This window comes from Neophocaena asiaeorientalis, unplaced genomic scaffold, assembly GCF_003031525.2.
Source record: "Neophocaena asiaeorientalis asiaeorientalis breed wild unplaced genomic scaffold, Neophocaena_asiaeorientalis_V1.1 scaffold72, whole genome shotgun sequence".
Taxonomy (NCBI): domain Eukaryota; kingdom Metazoa; phylum Chordata; class Mammalia; order Artiodactyla; family Phocoenidae; genus Neophocaena; species Neophocaena asiaeorientalis.
The window spans coordinates 2,035,970-2,062,590 of NW_020185336.1; the positions used below are offsets into that span (position 1 = coordinate 2,035,970).

The window sequence follows — 26,621 nt, forward strand, 5'->3', positions numbered from 1 at the left end:
GGCTCTTGACGCGCGGCCAGCCCCGTTCAGGCCTCGGGAAAGCGTGCGTCCCGCCCTGACCCGCCGGCCTCTCCCACTCCAGCAGTGACGCGCCGCCTAGGAGCCGGAGCCCGCGCAGCGCCCCGCAGGGCGATGGACGGCCGAGCCCAGCGCGCGCAGGACGTCCCGGCGGCGCTCCCGCCGGCGACCCCCGCAGGGTAAGCCTCGAGCGCCGCTCCACCGCCGCTCACTGGCGAGGGCGAGGGCGAGGGCAGCCGGGCCTCCACACGGTCACCTGGCTGGCAGGTCGCCACCCCGCCGGCGGCCAGATTCACCCGCCGCAGAACACGCGGACGACGAGGCTGCTTCCTCCCGGCCTCCTAGGAGGCCGCCCGGGATGGGGGCTCGGGTAGTTTTTGATTGCTTTCCTACCGGGGCTGTTCTGAGTTGCTCAAGGGCAGCTGAATGCCAGGAATTGGGTAAGGAGTCTGGGAGCAAAAATGGTAACAAAGGGCCCCTTGTTGGGGCTCTGGGCGAGCGGCGGGACGATACCTGTTAGTGAGCTCCTGGGAAGGGGAAAACAGTTTTCTTGGCCGGTGGATGAGGCCCAGCAGGTGGAGTGTCAAGGTGAATGTAAGGAAGGGGCTTTCTGCGAGAGGGTGGAGGGCGACAGGAAGGTGTGCCAGCTGTCAGCCCGCATGACAGTTCCGGGACACGGCCGGGTGCGCGCCTCTGATTGTCTGTGGCCGATTGCTAGTGCCAAAGCCTAGCGCAGAGTCAGACCGCCAACACACGATTACTTTTCTTAGTATCCTCACATGTTTAGGTGAGGTTGGAGTGGAAGGGGCTGTCACATGGTGAGTTAATATTAAATGGAGCACGTCTTCCTGCCAGATATGCTAATAATCACCTTGCTAAGCGTTTGGGTAAATAGTAATGAGAACAGGTAGTTCTGCAAGAGATGGGAAGAACCTGAAAATAACCTTCGTCTTGGTAAACAGTGAAGGCTTAACATGGGCGCTAGTTGAGCTCCTGAAGTGGGAAAACCCTTTGGTGAAGTGTAACTTTTTCCTACAAGTGTTCCCCCAACTCAGTTTTTCTGATAGTTAATTCAAGCACAGAAATGCACTCAAGAGAATATGAACATTTCAGAAAAGAAACGTTAAGGAAAAAGCGACTTTGTAAGCTAATGAATGAGATTTGTACAGTCTTCCTGATTTGAGAGTAGAGAAGTCATTTTTCCCTGGAACATGACATACGTTTCCTTAGAAGCAAGTCACAGCATGTTTATTCATCAGAGACCATGCGAACATTGGCAGATGTCTAGAGGAAACATGGAAAAGTCTCAAAGCAACATGACTAATATAAAAGATATTTAGTATAATGCTTACGTAGAGGAAACACGTAGTGTATGAATTAATTCTTTCATTTTGTTCCAGTTATCTTCTCCCCTCTGCAAATAGCCATATTTCTGTTGACTTCCGTTTCTATTCTTTCCCCAGTTTTTCATTATTTAGATATTATATATTCTTTCATATATTATCACATTAGGATGTATGAGGAAAGAAATACATTGGCAGGAAGATATTAATTATAAAAGCATGGACCTCTAAATGGAGCTGCAGGAATACTGAAATGTACTCAGGTACCCCAAAATAAGATAGTATTAGACTGGTGGATTTAAAAATGGATTACATTAGGTACTATTTAAAAAGAAAAGAAAAAGAACCCAGCATATGCACATACACAAAATACACGAATACACTTGAGTGTTTAGAAATCATATAATACTTGTGAGTAAAACAGGTGAGAACAGATGGCTCTGACATGAAGGAAACGGAGCTTTCTAGTGATAAGCACAACTATAGTAAGACACTTTGGATCTTACTTTTGAGGATTTAAAGGTTAAACCGAAATTCTTTGCTTCAAAAGAATGTACAAAACTGCTTTATCTAATTTCTCAAATATGAGGAAAATACTTTTTAGAAATTTGCCCTTCCCTCTCCAAATTTAAGGAGAGACATGTGGAAAAATGCTTCAACATCTTATCTGAAATAACCCCCCCTCCCCCCGTATCATTTTACTTTGCATTATTCAGAGACGTTAACAATATCTGAAAGGTATAAACATAAAAAGAAAAATTACTTCTCTACTTCGTCTTCTTTCACTTGTCTGTCTTGTCCCTTTGGCATATCCCAAGTGCCTATTATATAATATTTGTTGAATATTCATTATTCAATATTACTGTTGTTCTTTTTCTCAAAACCCCAGAACATTAAAAAGGTTTTAATTGTGGGAAACAAGAATTATCCTAGATATAAGGTTTTGGGAGGTGGCAGGGAGCAGTCCCAAGCAATATGCTATAATAAAATGTTAGGTTTGGAAAGTAAATTCTTTACTATAAAACTAATTAAATCATGACTCATTAATAGCCTATGAGGCCTACTTTAGACCTTATCCTTGGATATTACTGCTCTAAAGAAGCCGTTTGTATGTAATTTTCCAAGTTTTACATCCTTGTAACATGTCATTTTAAAGAAATTTAGTGCAACTCCTTATTTTACAAATGAGAATCTGAAGCACAGACACAGTGATTTTTACAGGCCTAGAGCAAATTAGTGGCAAAACCTGAAGGAAAACCCAGGATGTTAGTTGCCGAGTTCATTGCACTAATTGCTTTTAATCTTTTCCAGACCACAATATGATAAATTTCAGCTGAGTACATTATCTTTAGAACTACTAGTGCTGGTGTTTTTATTTGCCAAAACACACACACACATATATTTTTTTAATGGTAGAATTTTTTTTTTGGCTGCGTTGGGTCTTTGTTGCTTCGCGCAGGCTTTCTCTAGTTGCGGCGAAATGGGGCTCCTCTTCATTGAGGTGCACGGGCTCCTCATTGCGGTGGCTTCTTGTTGCAGAGCATGGGATCTAGGGCGTGCGGACTTCAGTAGTTGTGGCACGTGGGCTTAGTTGCTCTGGGACATGTGGGGTCTTCCCGACCGTGTCCCCTGCATTGGCAGGTGGATTCTTAACCACTGAGCCATCAGGGAAGTCCCGAGATGTATATTTTTAACTCTTTGAAATTTAAATGTCAAAAGTGTAGTTGACCTTGCGTTGAGGCACCTTAGTGTTTTGATTCTGAAACAAATTATCAGGCCTGGTTCAGGTATAAAAGCCTATTTCTTTATAATTTTGCAGAATTGTAACTATGGAGTTAATTGAAGGCATAGTAAAAATTAAGAAATGATTTAGCAGCTGCTTTCTTAAGCTTTTATTTGGATACATTATTGGTTCTAAAGTACTGATTGTATAAACTGAGTTCTTGTTAGCTAACATTTACCGGCTACTTAGAAGTTGAATGCCTTAGCTGAGGTTTTAACATAATCACCTGAGTATCTTTTAAAACAAATACCCATGCTCTCACACTCCTACCTATTCTAATTTTAATTGGCCTGGTAGGGAACAAGGGCATGGAGAATTTTAAAATGCTGCTAGGTGATTCTCATATGCAGCCAGATCTGAGAACCATTGATTAAGTCGGTATCACCAGCTGAGAAGGAGATGAATCCATAAATGGAATGGAGGCTGCTATTTAACATTTTTAGGAAACTCAAGACTAACTTTCAGCTTTATTTTGCCTTTTGAAAGATTCCATTTAGGTGCTCTACGGTACTGTTTAAAAAAAATTTTTTTTTTTTTACTCCTTTTTGAGGAAGTATGTTAACTCCATTTTATGATTTTGGAACTGAGGCTCAGAGAGCTTAATTAACACACTCAAGGCCATACAACACTAAGGGATGCAAGAATAATAGAAACAAGGTCTGATACCCAAACCTGTGCTCTTCATCACTAGGCCTGTTACCCAGGATGTTTGCTACCATGGATTATACTGAATGGATTATTTAAAGAGGCTTTATAGATGCATTGTCTTGATTCTTCTTAAAATTATATTTATAGTATATTAAAAAAAAACTCCTACAAAATCAAATGCATATAAAAAAACCCTAATGCCTAGCATTTAAAAGGAACTTAATTATTTCTTTAAAGTCATAATTAACATTTTCATGTGTTTAGGTTGATTTAATTTAACATAGTAAACTGACAGCCATTTTGTCAGATGACATTATGACATAGCTGTACTTATTTTTGCTCTTAGGCAGCTATTAAATTTATTATAGCTTAATTTCAAAAGTATAGGATTTTTGACCAAATAAGAAAAATGAAATTGTTTATTAAGACAGTGCTAGATATTTTGTTCAAAGTCTAATGTCCTCTGAATGTGTTAGAGGATAATTTAATAACATTATCACCTAACCTTATTATTGAAGTGCCAATTGTATTTATATAATAATAAATGCCAAGCTTTATGTTACTGAGACAACTGCTCTTATGTAATTAATTAGTCAAAACTTGTGAGCCCTTATTTTATATAAAACACGTTTTTCTAGGCACTGGGAGATTGCCTAGAAATTCTGATCTTAAGAGCTTTATTTTAAAAAACTATCTGTAACTATGCAGGAAGAAAAAGGAGGGAAGGTGCTGTTAGTGTAGAAGTGGTACTTTGATATTAACCTTAAAAGCATATTATGGATATGCTTAGGACTTAAAATGCAGTATCCTAGCTCATTGGTCAGCAAACTTAGACTGAGCAAACTATGTCCAGAAGGTTGAAATGGACCCTCTACCTGTTTGTCTTTTATTCTTCTCTCCAATTTTTTAAATTGTGGTATAATTTACATAAAATTTAACATGTTAACCATTTTAAAGTGTATAGTTCAGTGGTATTAAGTACATTAACATTGTTGTGCAACGGTCATCACCATCCGTCTCCAGAGCTCTTTTCATCTTGCATAACTGAAACTCTGTACCCATTAAACACTAACTCCCCATTCTCCGCTCCCCCCAGCCCCTGGCATCCACTGTTCTACTTTTGATCTGTAGGATTTTTGACCACTCTGGTTACCTCATATAAGTGGAATCAAACAGTCTTTGTCTTTCTGTGACTGGATTATTTCATTTATTATAATATCCACAAAGTTCATCCATGTTGTATCATATATCAGAATTTACTTCCTCTTTGAGGCTGAGTAGCATTCCACATTTTGCTTATCTATTTATCTGTCAATGGACACAGTTTGCTTCCTGTATTTTAGCTGTTGTGAATAATGCTGCTAGGAACATGGGTGTTCACATATCTCTTTGGGACCCTGCTTTCAATTCTTTTGAAGTAGAATTGCTGGATCATATGGTCATCCTATTTTTAATTTTTTTGAGGACTGCCATACTGTTTTTCATAGCAGCTGTACCATTTTACATTCCCTAAAACAGTGCACAAGGCTTCTGGTTTCTCCACATCTGTGCCAACACTTGTTATTTTATTTTTTTTGACTGCAGCCATCCTAATATGTGTGAGGTGGTATCTCATTGTAGTTTTGATTTGCATTTCCCTAGTGATTAGTGATGTTGAGCATCAGATCATGTACTTATTGGCCATGTATATATCTTCTTTTGAGAAATGTCCATTCAAGTCCTTTCCCTGTGTTTCAATTGGGTTTGCTTTTTTTGGTTGTTGAGTTTTAGGAATTTTCTTCATATTCTGGATATTAACCCCTTATCCTCTACCTGTCTTTGTAAAGGGTTTTATTGGCACACAGCCATACCCACTCATTTGCATATTGTTTATGGCTGCTTTCATATTATAGTTGAGTAGTCCAGGCAGAGATATTATGGCCTGTAAGCTAAAAATATTTGCCCTCTGTCCATATACAAGTTTGCTGATCCCATGGGCCAACTTAGGAAATTCGTAAATGAAGTAGTGATTATTTAATTCAAAATCTATTTACTGCAGGGGGGGACATATAAGTATTGAACTTCAATATAAATTAGAACAAAATGATATTTTGTTTGCATAAAGCAAGATATTTCTTATAGCAAGAGATTTTGCAGAATGCTGATTAGTGGTCGTTTTTTATTCCCCAGGTGAAGACTTAGGCTTGGCTTGTTGGCAAGCCATGTAGAATTTTAACATTTATTTGACATCAGAATATATTTTATTTATTTATTTATTTATTTTTTGCGGTACACAGACCTCTCACTGTTGTGGCCTCTCCCGTTGCGGAGCACAGGCTCCAGATGCGCAGGCTCAGCGGCCATGGCTCACGGGCCCAGCCGCTCGGCGGCATGTGGGATCTTCCCAGACCCGGGGCACAAACCCGTGTCCCCTGTATCGGCAGGCGGACTCTCAACCACTGTGCCACCAGGGAAGCCCCCAGAATATATTTTAAAGAGAAATTCTAAACTTGTGCTGGAGACACTTTCATGAAAAATGACTGAGGTCATTTTTGGTCATTTGGTCATTATATGATTAAGGTGTTTAGAACTAAATGTGCCTAGGAGAAGCTGGACCAAAGTTAGAAGGAATTCCTGTCTGGTTTTTTTCAGCCTATACCTATTTTATGAGTTAAGCAAACTGTCTTTATAATTTTCAGCAAGAGTTTTTGTTGTTGCTCTTAAAGATATTTCATATCCTTAAGCTTTTAGTGCTCTAACATTAGGGTGACAGTTATTAGAAGACCTTTTTTTTATGACTTTGCTAAATTTTTTTCCCATCTGTTACAATAAAAACAAACTAAAAGTATGGGAGAAAGAAGTTTCCCATGACTATTTATAAAGGGCCAAATGTCTTCAGTTTTGCATACAAACTTCATATCTGAGGAATGAATCCCTTAGAAAAGACTCTCAAAGACTGACTAGTCTTTAGAAAAAGGCTAGAGTGAGCTTGTTTCTGTCCCCCGTATACTTTAAGGTCACATTGCTGTTTATAAATTTAAGTTAAAACTATTTATTGACTTTGTACATTAAAAAAACCTGCGTAGTTGAATTGTGGAGTAGTTTGACAAAGAAAATGCTTTAATTGAGATGGTCATCTCATTACGACAGCAAAGAATGCAATGGCAAGAGAAGTAGTTTAAGCTCAACTCATAGAAAGCTTATTTGTAACTTTTACCATATTTTAAGTAGTTATACATCTTTACAAAGTTCATAATTTCCAAGTTTCATAGGGAATAAATGAAGATATTTGGGTTTCCTGTATGTGTGGTGCCCTGTATTGGGCAATATCCTGATTATATCTGTGCCTTTTCATGCTGTATAGCTCAGCTCAGGCTTACAGTTCAGAGGCAGGCCTTCAGGAATTTGGTGGGAAGCACAGTACACTACAGAACTGAGTTGTTTTCTTACCTCTACTCTCTAGGAAAAAATGTAGCCCCATCAAAACTTTCAGGTTTGTGGTTGTGAGGTAGTGAGGATGGAGGTGCTAGGTGAGCAGGAAGAAGAATGACCTCTGGGGCTTCCCTGGTGGCACAGTGGTTGAGAATCTGTCTGCTAATGCAGGGGACACGGGTTTGAGCCCTGGTCTGGGAGGATCCCACATGCCGCAGAGCAACTAGGCCCGTGAGCCACAACTACTGAGCCTGCGCGTCTGGAGCCTGTGCTCCACAACAAGAGAGGCCGCCATAGTGAGAGGCCCGCGCACCGCGATGAACAGTGGCCCTCGCTTGCCACAACTAGAGAAAGCCCTCGCACAGAAACGAAGATGCAACACAGCAAAAATAAATAAATAAATAAATAAATAAATAAACTCCTACCCTCAACATCTTCTTTTAAAAAAAAAAAAAAAAGAATGACCTCTGAAAGCCTCATTTTCATTTCCTTTAGGTACTCTTGTTCCCTTCATATTGAATGCCCTCCTCCATTGAAAGCAGAACTTTAGAGATAATATAAATAATCACTTTATAAAAGAGAGTATGGGTTAATAGGACAGAGGTTTTCCTTTGTAATTGCCTCAGGCTTGTAGAAAATTACTTTGGATGGAATTAAAAGAGTGAAAATGCCATCCATATTTGGTGGGATTTGATTTTGCAAAATAACCAAAGTGGTTCAGAGGCAAGCCTCTGAAGTGGGGTTGAAAAAGAACCTGAGATACAATAGTTTGGGTCCAAAATGTGGTTGTGCTTTTAAAATAATGATTCTGATTTTCTTGTGTGGGCTGTAGCTTGATTTTAAATAGGGTTGAATGCCAAAGGAATCAGAATGTGTTTTTTAGACGATAATATATTGGAAAAAGTGCATTGTTTCTCATTGTAATTAATTTGAGAGATTAAAACTACTTTGTGTGCATGTTGTTGTGTGTTTTTTTTTTTTTGTGGTACGCGGGCCTCTCAGTGTTGTGGCCTCTCCCGCTGCGGAGCACGGGCGCCGGACGCGCAGGTGCAGCGGCATGGCTCCCGGGCCCAGCCACTCCGCGGCATGTGGGATCTTCCCGGACCGGGGCACGAACCCGTGTCCCCTGCATCGGCAGGCGGGCTCTCAACCACTGTGCCACCAGGGAAGCCCAACATGTTGTTGTATTTTTAAAAATTAAATATACCTTTTCACTTTTTAATTTTTTTATTATTATTTCTTTTTTTGGCTGTGTTGGGTGTTTGTTGCTGCGCGCGGCTTTCTCTAGTTGCGGCGAGCGGGGGCCACTCTTCGCTGCGGTGCGCGGGCTTCTCCTTGCGGTGGCTTCTCTTGTTGCAGAGCTCGGGCTCTAGGTGCGTGGTCTTCAGTAGTTGTGGCTCACAGGCTCTAGAGCGCAGGCTCAGCAGTTGCGGCGCACGGGCTTAGTTGCTCCGCGGCATGTGGGATCTTCCCCCACCAGGGCTCGAACCCGTGTCCCCTGCATTGGCAGGCGGATTCTTAACCACTGTGCCACCAGGGAAGCCCCCATTTCACTTTTGAGCCTACCATTGCAGCATCTGTTCTTACATCAATATATATTTGTAAGGAAATAGAGTTAAGATGCTCAAATCTAGGTGGGCCATTTATCACCAGTCCTTGAGGACTTTCGTCTCTCTAACCTGCACACCTGCTATTACATGCACATTCACACATGCTATTGTCCCTGGAAAAACGGAAGTGAAGAGTATTAGATAACCCCAAGGGGAATAGCCAGTTTTAACAGCTGCTACAGTCATGTAATCAGTTCAGTTGTGCTGGAAAGACAGGAAATTGAGTTGCTAAATCTGAAAGTGGCTGCCACCTTGCCATTCCCATGTCTGATGGATGTGCTGTAGTTTCTAGACCAATTGAGTCCACAGTAGTCAAGATAATTATAAGAGCCATTGAATTGATTTATCTTCTTTGTGCTAAAGTGGATGCATGTTATACACAAAGTAGAAGTGGCAGAGAGAGGAGCAACCCTTTCTTTGTCTCTTCTTTTTATGCCTGATAGTCAGGTATCCCTGCTCTAGGAGAATTAGGAAAGAGACAGGGCCCCTGTCTTACAGGACAGCATCTGTGTTTCATGGTCTGAGGCAGTTTCATTATTCTCAGGTGTTCATGATTCGGTTAGTCATTGGCCGCAAAACTGCTGAGCAAAGTGTCCTACCAGGTTATGAGAGTGGTTTCTTCCTATCTTTTGTTTCTACATAAGGTGCCCATTCCCAGAGAGCAATTAGATGCTTCAATTTAAAGCAAAAATTGTTTTTGCTCTGCTTCAGGAGAGCAAAGCTGAAAGTGGCAAAGAATGTTGGCATGTGGAAAGAAACTAATTTTTACACTTTGGGTTGTGATCCTAGGCTACCAGTCTTCTTTCTTCAGTTTCTCTTCCTCTAAAAGAGGGTAAGTTTGACTGTGTTAGTTTATTACCTATGAACTTCCCCCCACCTAGGAAAGTTAGGTGTGACTTCGTTTCAATAAAAAATATTTAACACTAGTGATCTGAAAGGGGAAATAGCACTGATTTTTCCCTTACATTTAAATAGGACAAATTTTGTATCTAGAACCTATTCCAACCTGTAATTTACTCTAGTTTACCATATATTATTTTTGAAATACAGTCTGGTCTGAAAGGAGTAATGTCTAAGAGTAGTTCATATCATCTGTTCATCTGTTTGTGATCCTGTATGTATGTAGAAATACATAGGAAATTCACTCTTAGATGATGCTAAGAAAATGTAGTCCCGAAGTTTGTGGTGGTAACTTTGTGAAGCCTAGGAACGTGTTTCCAACTAATTTAGTGCTTATAAGCGGTATAGCCCAGAATGTACACACTTACAGGCATTTTTAGTTTCCTAATCAAATTCAGCATTTCATATGTATATATACATATATATATATATATATATTTGGTGTGCAACACTTTGGGACTTTTATTTTTGTGTGACTCATAGTTAACTAAGTTAACTCATAATTCAGACACTAAGCAGATTATGCAAGCTCGATTGTAGTGGCAGTTCTAAAAGTTACCTGAAGGTGTTGAATGAATACTTGCTGTCATTTTCGTATTCTTCCAGGTATTAAGCACATCAAAAGTTGAAGTTGGCGGTATTGGATATTTGAATATCATGGATTTGGGGTATTCCCAGTTTCCTTGTATCACTGTAAAACCTAGGCAAGGTAGAGACCAAGTTTCTGGAACTCCACAGATAATTGTAATGGTTTGAACACAAAAATATACCAAGTACCATTGGTTTTAAAGGAGCAGGCTTGGAGCACTCAGAAGTGATGGGCTATGGCTGAAGGCCCACACAGTGTAGGAGGCAGGGAGTAGTACAGTGGTAGCTATTTAATTTCATTGTCGACATGTTTACCCCTTACCGTTCTTCACAGGGGATATCATAAGATTTCCGGTCAAGAAACAATTTTTTTTTTTAATAAACAATTTTTTAAAATTCTGGCACTTAGCCATTTTGTTTTACTAGTTAAAGGTTATCTAGAATGCCATGCTCTCAAACCTAGTCAAAGCCCTTGTTTTTGGTGATCATTGTTCATTCCCGCACGTGATTTGTGTGACTGGTGAGGGCCTGTCTCAGGGCCTGAGCGTTGCACACATTATCTCTGTGACCCTGGGGGCATTTCCTCAGAATGATACTCACCAATGCAGCCCTGTGTCAGACATTCTTGTGGAAGTGGAAGGAGAGCATGTGAGAGAAGGAGGGGAGCCTTTAGGAGTTGAGAATGGAGGCTTTTTTCTTCCTTGAATCCTAGAGAACCAACCAGCTTAAAATGAACACTGCTAACGAGACAGTTTTCATTGCCATATGCATTTAAAGTTCTAAAATTGGCTATGTCAATGCAGAAAAAATGTTCAGTGTTTATTTTTAAAATGGGAAAATTTGGGAGAAATGGTAATACCTTGTATGCAATTTGGATTTTTTAATTTTATATTTAAATACATTAAGCGTATCTCAGTTGTGTATATAATACTCATTACTCCCTTTCCTTGAGCCCTTTGTGATCTGCTTATGTTTTTACACTATTGTTTTATGGAAAAAAATTAAATTTCATGGGTGTGAAGGGGAGAATTTTCCTGGCATTTTTCCTTCTTTGGTTAGCCAAGTAGATGCATGCTGAGTTAGATGGAAATGTAGAGATAATTACAATTTTATTATTTGGGGATGTAGGTGAAGAAAGGAACAGGAAAACAGGCAAAATATATTCAATGATGGAAAAATGAAAAGCAGAACAGTCTCTGATTGCAGAAGAAGAGGCAGTGGTGCAAAATTGCTGGACTGTGCTGGCACTAAACTAGCAGTTTGAGGTTTGAAGTCTTTATCTCTTACGTTCAGTTGGTAACTGTGGTACCATTAGTTTGTGAAGCACTTCTGTGATCTTAGGTTATGAGAAGGCATTTTGTGCCCCAAACTGTATATAACCTCTTCAAAAGTACCATGTATGTTTTTTGAGGGGAGAGATTCCATCCAAAGTGAATTGATAGTTATGCCAATGACAATTATTCTCTTTATAGGTCACATCATTTTATTCATTATTTTTCTAATAGGCAATATATTCAAATGGCACAGAATTCAAAAGAGAAAAATGACAAAATAGTGAGAGATCTCCCCCCTATACCACTTGCTTTCTATTCACCAGGTTTTCTCCCCAGAGGCAATCAATGTTACGGTCCTTACAAATCCTTATTGGATACTCTGTACCAGTGCTGTCTAATGGAAATAAAATGTGAGCCACAAATGTAATTTTAAATTTTCTAGGAGCTAGATTTAAAAATTCAATTTAAGGGCTTCCCTGATGGCGCAGTGGTTGAGAGTCCGCCTGCCGATGCAGGGGACACGGGTTCGTGCCCCGGTCCGGGAAGATCCCACATGCCGCGGAGCGGCTGGGCCCGTGAGCTGTGGCCGCTGGCCCTGCGCGTCCGGAGCCTGTGCTCCGCAATGGGAGAGGCCACAACAGTGAGAAGCCCACGTACCGCAAAAAAAAAAAAAAAAAAGAAAAAAAAATCAATTTAAATGATATATTATACGATGCAGTGGTTAACATGCTTCTAATTCTACAAAACAACGAAGTTGTCTTTACCAGCAAAAATATTTTCCACTGTCAGATTTGAAATTTAAATAAATTATGTAAAATTTAAATTTTATTTTCTTAGTCACATCAGCCACATCTCCAGTGCTGAAAAGCCTCATGTGGCTGGTGGCTACTCCACTGGACTGAGCATCTCCTTACAGTCAGGAGCAAATGGGTGTGTGGATGCATATTGCTTCTTACTCTTTTATACACAGTTGGTGGTACTTTGTACCTTGTTTTTCCCTTAATAATATAACTTGGTTTTTATTCCATTTTACTACATAATGGGCTCTATTTTTCCCTCATAGCTGTGTATTATGTCTTTGTAGGGATGAACATAATTTATATAACCAGTCCCTTATTGATGGATACTTGGATTTATTTCTCCCTCTCCTTCCTCTTTGCTGTTATTAAGTGATCATTTTAGTATCCTTTTTCTTTTTTCTTTATTGGAGTATAATTGCTTTACAACGGTGTGTTAGTTTCTGCTTTATAACAAAGTGAATCAGTTATACATATACATATGTTCCCATATCTCTTCCCTCTTGTGTCTCCCTCCCTGCCACCCCTCTAGGTGGTCACAAAGCACCAAGCTGATCTCCCTGTGCTATGTGGCTGCTTCCCACTAGCTATCTACCTTACGTTTGGTAGTGTATATATGTCCATGCCTCTCTCTCGAATTTTAGTATCCTTTAAGCAGTGTACAATCTATTGTACTAATACTCATTCCCGATATGTTTGATCAAATTAACTAGATTGTGAAACCCTAAAAAGTGGAGATCATATTTTTTTTTTAAATTTTATAGGACTAAAAAAATTGGATACCATAAAGTGCAGAAATCAAACAGCACAATGAATTTGTATTCATATGTAAACATGTAATCACCAATCAGATCAAAATATGGAATACTTCTAGCAGCTTAGAGCTCCGTCTTGCTGTCTCTTCAGCAGTACTTCCCAAAGGTAATCACTATTCTGACCTCCATCACAATAGATTAGTTGTTCTTATTCTTAAACTTCATATAAATGGAATCAAATCATTCTTTTATGTCTTGTTCCCTTTGTTCAACGTTATGCCTGTGAGATTCATCCATTTTTTAAAAAGTTAACAGTAGTTCATTCTTTTTCACTGCTGTGTAATATTCCATTATATAAGTATATATTTTTATTATAATATTTATAAACATTCGGGCCTTTTACAGTTTTTAGCTCTTAGGAACAAAGCTGCTGTGAACAATTTTGTACCTGTCTTTTCATGGGCATAAAGATTCACTTCTGGTTGAGTAACTTGGAGTTAACCTCATCTCTCTCTCTCTCCCCCCGCCCCCCCCACACTTCTTAATTCCATGTGGTTCTTAGCACACACTTGATGATCACTAAATGACTGAAGATAAATTATTAACTAATCATGTACTGCGACATTATTTCAATATTACTGAAAATATTGGACAGTAGAGTTCCTTGCGGATGCTATTATTCTTATATGTGACATAAAACGTATAGCACTTTATCCATTTCTTTTTCCTCTTGGTTTGCCTCTTTTTTTCCCTTTTTTTAACCTTTTTAAAAAATTGAGGTATAGTTGATTTACAATATCATATGTTTCAGGTGTACAACTTAGTGATTCACAATTTTTAAAGGTTATACTCCGTTTATAGTTATTATAAAATATTGGCTATATTCCCTGTGCTGTACAACATATCCTTATTTATTTTATGCTTAGTAGTTTGTACCTCTTAATCCCCTACCCCTATCTTGTCTCTCCCCCTCTTCCTTCTCCGCACTGGTAACTACTAGTTTATTCTCTATATCTGTGAGTCTGTTTTTTTTTTGTTATATTCACTAGTTTTATTTTTTAGATTCCACATAAGTGATATCGTACAGTATTTGTCTTTCTCCATATGACGTATTTCACTAAGCATAGTAGCTTCTAAGTCCATCCATGCTGTTGCAAATAGCAAAATTTCATTTTTTTAATGGCTGAGTAATATTCCATTGCGTGTGTGTGTGTGTGTATGTATATATATACATATAAATATACACCACATCTTTATCCATTCATCTGTTGATGGACACTTGGGTTGCTTCCATATCTTAGCAATTGTAAATAACACTTCTATGAACACTGGGGTGCATGTATCTTTTCAAATTAATGTTTTCATTTTCTTCTGTTACATACCCAGGAGTGGAACTGCTGGATCATATGGTAGTTCTATTTTTAGTGTTTTAAGGACACTTCATACTATTTTACACAGTGGCTGCATCAATTTATATTCCCACCAACAGTGTACAAGGGTTCCCTTTTTTCCACATCCTCACAAACGTTTGTTATTCATGGTCTTTTTGATGATAGCCATTCTGGCAGGTGTGAGGTGATAGCTCATTGCAGCTTTGATTTGCATTTCTCTGATGATTAATGATGTTGAGCATCTTTTCACGTGCCTGTTGACCATCTGTATGTCTTTTTTGGAAAAATGTCTATTCAAGTCTCCCGCCCATTTTTTAAATTGTGGTGTTTGGGTTTTTTTTTTTTTTGATGTTGAGTTGTATGAACTGTTTATACATGTGGGATATTAACCTCTTATTGGTCATATCATTGGCAAATATTTTCTCCCATTCAGTAGGTTGTCTTTTTGTCTTGTAGATGGTTTCCTTTGTGAAACCATATTCTTAAATATTGTTCTTGGGTGTACTGCTGGGTTTAATGCATGAACATGCCTAGACACATAATGATCAGTTATTGGATGGATGGGTATTATTTGAATTATTTGTGTGACCCTGAACAAGAGGTCAGTGTTGGGAATGTAGACCAGCAAATTATTTGTCTACTAGAGTGGTATAAGCTTAGTTACACAAAAACTGAGTAGTTAACATTCGTCTTTTTATTTGAAATCCTCCAATGATATTTTTAATTGAAATATAGTTGATGTACAATATTATGTAAGTTACAGGTGTACAGTCTAGTTAACATTCATTTTTGCAGCCATCAATCAATGAATTATTGCTAAGACCCCATCAAATGGCTACACCCTTAAAAGTGCTTTTGTAAATCTCTTAGTATTCTGCTATAAAACTCTATTCTTGGTTTGAGATTCTCTTTCAGCATTAATCCCTGCAGTAATATTTATGAAAGAAATATGTGTTTTGTTAGTAGTTCAAGTGAAAATTCTGAGTAATGACACTTCCATCTCAAACTTCCAGCAAAGAAAAACTTTGGCCTTCGTGGGTAGAATTGAATAACGGGACATAAGTGCTGTATTATTATTTGCAGCCTAAATAGTCCTATTTGAATAGTGATAGCTGAGTGACATTTGATTTACAGAATAAGTTACAGGTTTTGGGAGTAAAGCAATTAGTCATTAATTATATGATTAATACATAAGAATTCTCCTCATTTGTGTCAACACACTGAAATCTAAATTGTCAAGACCTTGCTATTTTGATTCAGTTCTTCTATCGGTAGAAGAAATTAGCCTTTTGACGTGAACAGTAATAGCTGAAGAGTAAGATAAAAAAATACAGGGTGTATTCTTCCAGCTCATGAAGGAAGAGGCTGAGAATTTAGAGGTATCATGAATGAAAGAAATTACATCATCAAATAGGCACCTAGGAAAGAAAAATCAGTATGAGTACTCCTTCTCCCAGTGTTTTTGAGAGTTACACTTCAAAATGGGTCCAAAACTGTGAATATCATAGTGGTAAACAAGTTCATCCTTTTTTTTTTTTCTAAGAATGCTTTTGGCAACAAGTTGGCCTTTTACACTGTTCCAAAATAGGATGAAATTCTAAGCCAGAATTCATCTGAAAAAAACCTCTAAAAAGTGATCATTTACTGCATGGGCAGGTGATAGAGCATTCCATAAAGCATTTTAAGCGACTCTGATACTCTCCATTTAACTCAGCAGCCTACCTTACTGTTGTCTGATGCAGCGAACCAGTACATTTAACATTTATTTTGGCTCTCTGGCATTTAACAGCATTTGGTTTTGGTTTCACATAAAACTAGTCCAGTCAGAAGTCAGAATAAGCACTTGACAGGCAGCTGTTGTAGAAGGGAGTTGGAAGCAGAAGACCTGGAATGGAAAACCGAATCTCTGCTCTGCCGCTCACTGGCTTAGGCACTTTCTTTCCTTTCACTGGCCCTCAGTTTTCTCCCTGGTGGAAGAAGATGATAGCATCTTCTTAGATGCTAGAATGAAAGTATGGAAGTAACACCAGCGCATGCCAGGCATTTCTCTTTTTTTCCTTTTTTTAATTTTAAATATTACCTACTTTGTTGGAAACAACCTTTTGTAATGCTGGCATCATTATTATACTAATTGGAAAACATGGAGTGAGGAGGTGGACCCTGTTCTTATTTTCCTCTCCCAGGAAGTGGGTGATGGGGTTGGTTTTCTTCCTGAGTCCCCTGTGAAGGTCCCCATGCCAGATGCAGTGAAGTTGTTCTTGGAACATTGAATACAAAATCGGTACTAATCTTAATGAAAATCACATTCCCTTTTGAAGGAGAAAAATGCCCCCTCTGAGATTTGGAATATGTTACCAAGGTGATTGTAATTCTGTTTCCTCGCTTCACTATTGTGGGAATTGCCTTACCTTTTAATATTTTACTTTTCTCTGATATAAGATTAGAGTAACTCTAACTGCATTTCTTTGATTTTGTTAGGACTGATATGCAGTGACTGAAAATTTTCAATTGTAATATCATACACAAGAACATCATTATTTAAAAGAGGGAGTTGGGACATGAGACACCATTCTAATCATAGGCTGTCATATACTGAAGAGAACTTTTTTTTACACATAGATTAAAATAAGATCTTTCACCTCCTATAAACAAGAAATTGAGCCATTATTCTTTACCACAAATGCTGTAGAATGAAGTGGCAGTCTAGAAACTAACTTCAGTTATTGATAAGAGAAGAGGACTCTCCAATTGCTGACTCCTTCACCCTTAGGGATGCTGTGACTGTATCCTTTAGTACAGAGGAGGTGGGTGGGCACATTTGTCCAGCTAGTGTAAAATTGTACCTCTTGAGGTTCTGGTGGCAGCATGATGGCATAGTCTGAAAATTAACCCAGCACACCCTTGACTGAAAGCATGTAGTAGAGAAAATACAGTTAAATTAGCCTTATTGTTTTCCTGGATTTGCTTTTTTACGTAATATAAGAATATTTTCTATGTTCTTGGAGGTGAGTTTTAATGTCAAAGAGGAAAGACTAATTCAAAATTTCTTAACATAATTAAGATCCACTTTTCCTTAGTAAGTTTAATGAAAAATTTCAGGCAGAATAAATTATACCCACGCACAGACTGCACCTGGAAAGTTTCTTGAGCAATAATGTGTTCCTTGTAAATTTACTTCTAAATAATGTGTTTTACAAGATAGTATGTAAAATCATATGGAGTCTTAATTGCTTCAGAGGCTGAATGAATATTTGTAAATTCATTCAAATTTCTACTAATTAAAAGGATCAGCATCACAGTTGTTTAGGAACAGTGGATGATGGCTTGAGTGACTCTGGTCATACAACCAATAAGCATTAATGGAACACTGACTACTCACCAGGTTCTGTGTTAAATGCATGACACGTGCTACTGCATTTAACAGTCAACAACCATTCTATAAAGTTGATGTAGTTGTTATCCAGGTTGTGCAAAAGAGGAAGCTGAGCGTCCTGTCCAGGGTCACATGGCTATGCAGTGGCAGGTCTGAGAGTGGGACGCATTGATTTGACAGCTACTTTGCATTCTGCTTCCTACCTCCTCTCTCTCCCCTCCCTCCCCAGAACTGCCAGGGGTGGCAAAGCCAATATAATAACTAATAGTAGGAGTGACGTAAAGTGGGACTAAACATTTTTTTGTATTTTATTTTATTTTATTCTGATTATTAAATGACGTGCTTATCACAGAATGTTTGAAAGCAATAGGAATATATGTAAAGAAAAATAATCATTATCTAGGCCACCTGGAGATAACCACTGTTAACATGATTTACATTTTAGCATTTCCCAAGGTGCTTTCTGAATAAGACACAAGTTAACGTTTTCTGTAAAAACAACTTATATAGTCAAATAATTTTGGGAAAGTCTGGGTTTAAACAAAATTAAACTGTTTTCTTCCCTAAAGGTCTTCTTGGAAACTTTAATATGCTAATATGTGTAATGGGCTTCCAAAATGGAAATATGGAAAGCAATATTTTCCAAATTTATTTATCAGAAGAATACTGATACATATGTATAAATAAATATGTATCAGTATTTGTATCTTGAAACCAGTGTACTTTCAGATATAGTTTAGATAGAATGCATCCTTCTAGACTTTTAAATAAGCATTTAGACTTTTAACTACAAATGCTATTTTTATATTTCTTTTCTCCAGGATTGTATTATAGATTATTTCATTTATTTAAAACTCTTTTAAAAATGCTTTTTGAAATAGTTGTATAACAAACCATATATGGGTCTGTGTTTGCTTTTTTTTTTTTTTTAGATCTTTCATCTGTTGTTAAACATTTCCAATGAAATCATTAACCTTGATAGGGTATGAGTTTCAGATTTGAGTAAATGTGATTCCAGAACTGAAAGACTGCAAAGTATTCAGCAGTGAGGAAACCAGCTCAGCTAGAAACTGTGAAAGCCATTACAAGTTTCAGAGAAATCTGTGTGGGATGGCCCTGTGACTTGCCATCCGAGAGAGACATGCCAAGGAAAGGACATGCTGAGGGGGAAAATAGGAGTAGTCAGTTATTAGAATGGGCTGGGAAGTTAGGTGTCTCTGTGTAATTATCCACTTGGTTTGGAAGAATGCATTGCTTCCTATGAAGCCTGTGTGGTCCCCAGGCTAGGTTTGGTCTCCTCCCAGCAGCACTGGGGAGGACACATGGGGAGTTCGGGGTATTAATCTTTGCTGGGTCAAGGAGGGTGAGAGGGCTGGGAGTCTCAGGCTCCACTGGGGGTGACGAAACTGGGTCCCCAGTTTTGAAAATCCACCCCTTGGATTTTGAGAAGGGTAGTTTTAAACTTGGATTAATTGGGGAGGTTTGGGTTTGAAGCTTCTTAATAGATAACCCATTTTAACAAGAACAATACAAGAAATCTCCCTGAAAGAATCAACAGTTCACTGATTTTTTTTTTTCTTTCCATTCAACAGATACTTATTGAAGGCTAACTATGTGTCAGGTATTGGGCTGGGCATTGGCAGCTAATTGTATAGAAAATGTGCAGTACATGGAAGTTATATTCATGGAATAGAATTACTTTGGCTGGAATGAAAATGTGACTCAATCTTATTAAAAATACACATCTTTGAACAACCTCCAAGGCAGTGTAAACAATACTCTCTCTGTTTTAAAATAAGGAAAGTCCAAATCTCTGAAATGCCAGTTACTGTGCAATTTCAAATACTTTTTTTTGCCTTGGTTAACATTATGTCTGGTTCCTCAGATGAACCTTTTCTTGAATATAGAACTTGTAAATGTGTTATGTGCCCTCTCCCTACCACCGTGAAATTTCTCCCTGAGATTAGTTCTTTTCACCGAACTCTGGGAAGTTGTTAGCATTGACTTTTCTTAGTCAGAACTGAGTATCAAAACTGTCTTTCTCAGCCTGGGATTGTTAATGGCAAGACTGGAGAATGCTGCCCGCACTGGGGCAGTGGATCGCAAGGCCCAGTGAGGTGCCAAAGGGAAAATTCCTAAACGGAATATCCAACAGCCCAGGAGGCCTGAGGATCGTTGCTATGGCAGCAAGAGGTGGTTGGCTGTGGCCTGTTCCTTCCCTTCCTGGGGCTCCCAGGGCCTGTAGCTCAGCAGGCACAGGGGCAGAGCTGCCAGTATGACATCAGGCAACATAGAGGTTATTCTTCATCTGACCGGACTCTAGCAGTCACCTTTGTAGCCTTAAACTTGTGACTTATCTATGTGAAGTGACAGTCAAGAAGCACTGGGAATAGTCTTGGCATTTCAGGGAGACCTGTTATTGTACCCTGGCTCAGCCACTGAATAGTTAGGAAATTTTGGACAAATTATCTCACCTCTTTGCATCCGTTTTCTTTCTTTTTTTCCTTCTTTCTATCTGCAAATGAAGATACCTATCTCATAGGCTCAAGCCTGGGATTAATTGGAAGTATTCATATGTGGAATCATGAAATATTGACAGAGTAATGAAACTCATTGACTATGATTTAAATTTCACAATTAAATCTCTGGAGCTAAATTATTAAAGTTTTTGAACATCAACCATATGAAAAGTTCACAAGATTGGTTTAAGCTTCTGACTCTTGGTTTCTAATAAGTAAATTAGTATTTGATATTTGGTTAAGGATCATCGTTTCCCCAATACGTATCACGCTATCTTGTAATTCATTAGTTCATGGAATGCGATTCTCTGTAAACAGGTTTTCTGGCTCGTTACAGTCATTAGAAAAGCCTCTACCTGGTAAGATGTGGAGATAGTGAGCACACAATGTGTATATTGTAAACCTTTATTCCTTTTTCCTCTAAGAAAGAAAATAACCAACTAACCAAATATGTTCTTTCACTGGGCTTTATTGTTGACAGTGTTTCCTAAGGAAAAGAGCTTATCTTTGAGACTCCAAGATGGTTCTCTCATATATAAGAAGACTGGATTTTTATTTTGGACCTTCCATATCCACTGCTCAGGTTTCATCCTTTTTTCAGGAAGCTGCAGGAGCAGAATACAGGCTGGGAACCTCTTATATGGTGGTCACATACTTTCCACATCTGTAAACTATAAATAATCCCTTTACATGAAAAATGATATGTAAGATGGGAACCACTTATGAATTGTTTGTTGGTGATACATGTCTTTAAATGAAGTGATTTGGTTGAATGGGTTATGCGTTTCCTTCCTAAATTCTTGATGAGGTTAGTTCTCTTGACAGCACAGATTCTTTTGGGTGTGGAGCATGAGGTGACATCTGCATGAAGGTGTTCTTTTTCATCGGGATTGTTGGTGCCATCTTCATGTCCTGCCAGTTTCATTTCCACATGGATACTCATTCAGTTAAAAATTGTCAAATGCCATTTCTGAAGGAAGGCAGATTATTACTTTGGTCATAAAGTGAACAGCTACATTTTTTTCTCATTAAGGTATCACAACCAGGTTACCACTGGTCATAAACTGTAGAAAATTGGTGAGAACCCAATTTTCTAGGTCATGAAGTTCATGAAGAAAGAAGGGATGATCATGGAAGAGGATAGCACACTATGGTGTGTTCACATTTTGAACTGGTGTTTTCTTAAAAATGCAAGCATTCTGGGCTTCCCCGGTGGAGCAGTGGTTGAGAGTCCGCCTGCCGATGCAGGGGACGCGGGTTCGTGCCCCGGTCCGGGGAGACCCTGCAAGCCGCGGAGCAGCTGGGCCCGTGAGCCGTGGCCATTGGGCCTGCGCATCCGGAGCCTGTGCTCCGCGGCGGGAGGGGCCACAGTAGTGAGAGGCCCGCGTACCGCAAAAAAAAAAAAAAAAGCGAGCATTCTTATTGAAACTGGCTGTTACTTGAATGGTATGAACACTAGTCACACATTACTAGTTTGCGATTCCAGAGAAGCAGGCATTCTTAAAGATTTGTCAAGCGTCATTGAGTTTCCTGACGGTACTTACATATTTTATGAAAACAACAGCATCTTACTCTTTGCACTAAACTATTCCAAAAAGAGAAAGAATTCATGAAGTTAAAAAAAAAAACTAGTCAACTTAAATGGAGTATAATCTATAAAGATATTGAATCACTATGTTGTACACCTGAAACTAACAATATTGTAAATCAACTATACTTTAATAAACAAAAAAAAATCAAGGGACAAAGCTAGCTGTTCCTTTCCACCACCCCCCTCCCCTTCTGAAATAACTAAACAAAAACCTTTAGAAATCCTTCATGTTTTAGAGTCAAGGGCACACTTTAAATGAGAGTCAGTGGAAACCTGGCCTCAAGATTATAAACAGTAGACACATATCAAGTTTCTGAGCAGTTGTTTCCTTCTCTACTTAATATTCACTTTGTGGTTGACAATTTGGCATCCTTCCTGATACCACTGAGCCTTCACTCTTTTTTTTTTCCCCATTTTTCAGTTTGATTTAGTAGGGGAAAATGATTTCCAGTCTAATAGGGGAAAATGATTATGATTATTATAAATTTGTATTTCTTAGATCGTTTGTGGTGATTGAGGAACTCTTAAAATGTGTAATTTTCATTCATTTTTCTCTTAAAAATCTACTTCATACCCTTTATCTCATTTACTTTTCTATATTTATCTTTCTCTTAATATGTATTTTGCTCTTCATATGGAAAAAGTATTGACCTTTTATTTCTTATGTTCTAAATATTTCCCGTTTTATCACTTATCATGCAGCTTTGTTTATAGAAGCATTTTTAGCATTCTAGTTTATGATCTGAGAGACAGTTCATGTGTTTTGTCTTACTCAGAAATGCATGTACTTGCTTAGAAATGCATTATGTCTTTAAAATATTCCCTTAAATGTATGATAGATTAAATGTTTGACAGAAACAAACTGAAGTTTATTCTTTTGTCATATGAAATAGGGTCTAAATTTAAAAAGTAGTTGTCTCAACATTATCTATTGAACAAGTGATCTTTTCCCACTGATGTGAAATGGCACCTTTATTATATATTAAATTTATTTTTATTTCTGTGTTTGTTAATGGGCTTTCTATTCAGCTCTATTGATTTTCCTGCCTTTCTGTCAACCTAAAATGTTTTACTTAAATGTGTTAAGTGTCTCTTTAGTATGTTTAAATGATCTGGTACAGTAAGTCATAATGGTCAGTTTTCTTTTTAGAAATTCTCCTGGCTGCTCTCAGGCATTTGTTTTTCCATGTTGAATTTAGAATTGGGAATGAGAATTGATTACTTGCATTTAGTTTCCATACAAATTTTTAGGGACTTGGTATTGTTACTATATTGAATTTCTCATTTGGGAACATGTCCCCAGCACTGTTTTCTTCCCGTGATGTCTCACCTCTTTGTTCAGAACAGCAGATTTTATCGTTGGGAAGGTATGCCTTCTTAGGTGCCCTCTGTCAAGAGCAAATCATCTTGAGGGCTACTGAATTAACGAGATGTCTACAATTAAGTAACTTAACTTTATCATTATGGTATAGTGTAGTGGTTTTCAAAGTGTGGTCCCCGATCAACTTTATCATTATGGTATAGTGCAGTGGTTTTCAAAGTGTGGTCCCTGATCAGCAGTGTCAGTAAACTGGAAACCCGATAGAAATGTGGATTCTCAGACCTAGTTAATCAGAAAGTCTGAGGATGGAGCCCAGCAGTCTGTTTTAATAAGCCCTCCCAGTGATTCTAGCTGAAGGGAAAGGTTGAGAACCCTGTAATGGATAAAGCATAGTGTTGGAGTCATGCAGTTGACCCTTGAATAACACATCTTTGAACTGCGTGGGTCCACTTAACGTGGTTATTTTTCATTAAATAGATACTATAGTAACACGGGATCCTTGCTGGTTGAATCTATGGATGCAGAGCCCAGGCTACAGAGAGCTGGCTGTAAAGTTATACTCACATTTTCAACTTTGTGGAGGGTCAGTGCCCCTGTCCCCATGTTGTTCAAGGGCCAACTGTAATATAAATTCCCACTTCAGCCCTTTACTCCAGTGAAATTTTGAGTAAATTACTTACATATTTAAGTCTACATATCCTCATCTGTAATATGGGCTGCTTTGAGAATTACATGTATCCATAAGCAAAGGGTATAGATGCTGAGTAGCTATTATTGTTATCAGATTGCTTTCTAGCGCACAATATGTGTTAGATAGTTGTGGTGGTGTCTTGGGGAATGGAGGCAAAGGTCTGGAAAGCAGGGGGTGTTGCTGGTTTTGATGGGTTCTAGATAATGGGTGATGCCAGCAGGGGCATAGAAATTCCTGGTGTGGGGCGGGGAGGATAAACACTTTCAGTCTTATGCAGGGTTGGTGCCCTTTAAGTGGGCAGACACAATAGCCCACTATTATTGACATCCCTGAATTCCACCTTAACAATATGTGTAGGATTAAATAAGTACAGTTCAACTGTTACATTAAATGAAATAAAAACTTCTGTCATATTTCTCTAGTTTTAAAAAAATCTATTGTAGCAAATTTCTGAGAAATTGATGGAAGGATAACTAGAATATACAAGTGAAATAAGGATTAATATCTTCATTCAAAGAGTAAAGGTTAATATGACACAAAAGTAAATAAATATATGAAACCTTATCAGTTATTCGGAAAATGGAAAAAATGTTAATTTATTCAACATATGAAAGAATTACTTTATGCCAGAAACAGCTAGGTAGTGGACATAAAATAGTGATTAGAATTTAGATATAGCTTATGAATGATTCATAATTGGATGGTAGAAACAGCCAATTGATGTGATACTATTGGTGGCAAGGCTAGGAATAAGGCACACGTGGATGGCTGTGAGAGACCTGAGGCTTCCTGGAAGAGATAACTCTTGAACTGTTCTTGAAAGACAAGTAGATCCTACTCCAGGAGAGGTATGTAGAAAATGCTGTAAGAAATCACCCAATGATTAGTTCTGGTTGATGGTACCAGAGTTCTTACATTGGGGGTGACTTAAAGGATGCATGCAAGTTGCCAAGCCAGAAAAGGAAGATGGATACTGTAAATGGAGGCATACGAACACCAGAATGCCCTGAATATTGGAGAATGTGGTGTAGTCCATTGTGAATAGAGCATATGGGCTGGGCAGGGACAGGTGAGGCTACAGGCAAAGCTGGGCCCAGGTGTGCAAGTTCTCCTAAGGTTATGATGGACTGAAAGACTTTTTGTTTTAATACTTTGTCTTGTTTTTGGATAAGTGTATTTTATCTCAGTGGGTACTAGGTCTTAATCTTTTTCTGTTTTGGTAATCTATACCATTACACTCATATCACATAAGGAATTTAGGTTAGGAGTTCAGAAAAACATTTGTGTTACAAGTTCATGTTCATACAGCAATCGTAGTTTGGGTCCTATTGGGCCTTTCTCAGTATTAAAGACTTTCAACTTGTGGGTTCAAAAGTTGATTAGTTAATTCAGACAAAGCCTCTTCCACCCGTGGGTGTGGTCTAGAATTATTCCTGCTACCTCAAGCTCCACTGTTAAGTGTGCTGTCAACATGCACATACCCAGGGCTTCCCCACTGAGCCCTTGGATGTTTCTTATGCCTCACTAGAGTCCTGCCTTGAACTTCAGGCCATTTGACTGGGCCCTGACTCCCTGGCTAGCTAGTCTTTTCCTCTTGGGGTCTGGATTTCTGTGGCCTCAGTAACTAGCTGTGAGCCTGCCGTGAACCAGAGAGACCCACCAAGAACCTTGACCACATCCCCAGACTGACTTCTACACGTACCAAAAGTGCCTTGAGACCTTGGCTATTCTGTTTCATCTACCAACTGATACCCCTTTATTATAGTATAGACACCCCTTATAACCAAAACTGAACCTATGGCTAGCAACTTTGGGGGATTGTTTTGACTTTTACTCTGATATGCTGGTCAGCCTCTCTTGTCCCAGCTCCACTTAGCCCACTATTAACTTTTATCCTGAGTGGAAGAAATGTATTTCTACCTTATAAGGATTAGAAATTGCTGAATCTTATGGACTCTTATAATGTCCTTTTTAATTTCCATTTCTTGATGTCCTCGTTTAAGCCTGGGCTATTTTGATAGCCCCTTCTTGCTCTGAGTTTTTATTTTTTAGGATTTAATGTAATTATAGGAATATTTCCAAATCATGAGTTGGTTCTTATCAAGCTCCCTTGCTCTCCCCAAAAAGGCCTTTGCTGCCTGAACAGTAAAGGCCAGACTGTAGTAGGCACTGGGAATGCACGGATGCCTGGTCCCAACTTTCCTTTCTGTCTTTGTCTCCCATAATCTTTTTCTATTCACATTCTTTTCAGACCTGAGAGACAGACTATGGCATCTCCTGAATACTGGGAAGTTGCAACCTCCTTGCTTTTGTCTAGTGTTTTCCAGTGTGGAATTCTACTGGCCCATCTCACTGCCCAGAGGAATCCACGCATTTTTTCAAGGCCTAGTTGCAAATTCCACCTTCTCCTTGAAGCTTGTATAGATACTTGGGCCAGATATATTTCTTTTTCCCTTTTGCTTTCATGGTACTTTGACTAACTCTGTCAGAGCATGTACTACTGTCTGTCTTTTATTTTTGTTTTATTTATAACTTGTTTCTCACTAAGTTGTAAGCTTCTTAAGACCAAGATTTATTCATCTTTTTTTTTTTTTTTTTTTTTTTTTTT

General features: G+C 38.6%; 1 protein-coding gene across 5 annotated transcripts in view; it reads left to right on the plus strand.

The window, feature by feature from the left end:
* The window catches only part of COBLL1 (cordon-bleu WH2 repeat protein like 1), a 159,770-nt gene that overhangs the window by 869 nt on the left and 132,280 nt on the right, over positions 1 to 26,621 (plus strand). For 4 of the 5 annotated variants that reach the window (XM_024735913.1, XM_024735914.1, XM_024735916.1 and 1 more), the window contains exon 2: positions 83 to 197. The exons of the other annotated variant lie outside the window; for it this stretch is intronic. In XM_024735913.1, the coding sequence (XP_024591681.1) occupies positions 83 to 197 (115 nt within the window). The remainder of the gene's footprint in view (positions 1 to 82; positions 198 to 26,621) is intronic. 5 annotated transcript variants of the gene reach the window in all.